The 797-nt window shown below is 42.6% G+C and overlaps 1 protein-coding gene across 1 annotated transcript; it reads left to right on the top strand.

Moving 5' to 3' along the window:
• Positions 1-3: 3 nt before the first annotated feature.
• Positions 4-315, top strand: LOTGIDRAFT_148108 (hypothetical protein; the record flags this gene model as incomplete). The annotated part of the gene is made up of 1 exon (XM_009064179.1): positions 4-315. One exon carries the CDS (start codon positions 4-6, stop codon positions 313-315), a length of 312 nt encoding a protein of 103 aa, XP_009062427.1.
• Between the last annotated feature and the right edge of the window lie 482 nt (positions 316-797).

The following is a 797-nucleotide window of genomic DNA, read 5'->3' as shown; positions in this document are numbered from 1 at the left end:
ACCATGTCTGGACGAGGAAAGGGAGGAAAAGGTTTAGGAAAAGGAGGAGCCAAGCGTCACAGGAAAGTTCTCCGTGATAACATNCAAGGTATTACCAAGCCAGCTATTAGACGTCTAGCTCGACGAGGTGGTGTCAAACGTATCTCCGGCCTTATCTACGAAGAAACCAGAGGTGTATTGAAAGTCTTCTTAGAAAACGTCATTCGAGATGCTGTCACCTACACTGAACATGCCAAGAGGAAGACCGTCACTGCCATGGATGTCGTCTATGCTTTGAAGAGACAAGGCCGAACCCTCTACGGATTCGGAGGTTAAGCTTTTGCTTACCAGTCAGTCTCCCGAAGAGCACTCAAACGGCCCTTTTCAGGGCCACCCAAATTCTCACAAGAGAGTAAATTACAGTCTTATTTCAAAATACCATCCAGTAATGAAATTAACTACAAAATACATACTACCCGCACACATCATGCCCCACCCCATTTTTTTTGTCTTCACCCTTCAAAGAAGCATAACACCCATATAAATCGTATAGACTATAGTATAAGCCCTTGTCGTGTGTGACCTAACTAAAACTATAGCTATATAGTAGATATAGTAGAGAGAGAGAGAGAGAGACCTGAGTGGCCTACAACTAACTACTCTTTATACACTGACTCGCTCGCTCACTCACTCATCCATCCATTCATACAGTGCAGTGGTTGCTTTGGCCAATTTTCTGATAGTAGGGTTTTTTGGTTTGTTTATTGTTTCATTGCAAGTTTCTCAACTTAATGTGGATTGTTAATTGAAACTGACTT

This window comes from Lottia gigantea, assembly GCF_000327385.1.
Source record: "Lottia gigantea unplaced genomic scaffold LOTGIsca_6077, whole genome shotgun sequence".
NCBI lineage: Eukaryota > Metazoa > Mollusca > Gastropoda > Lottiidae > Lottia > Lottia gigantea.
The sequence above is the reverse complement of the archived record's forward strand: the minus strand, read 5'-3'. Positions and strand labels throughout refer to the sequence as shown.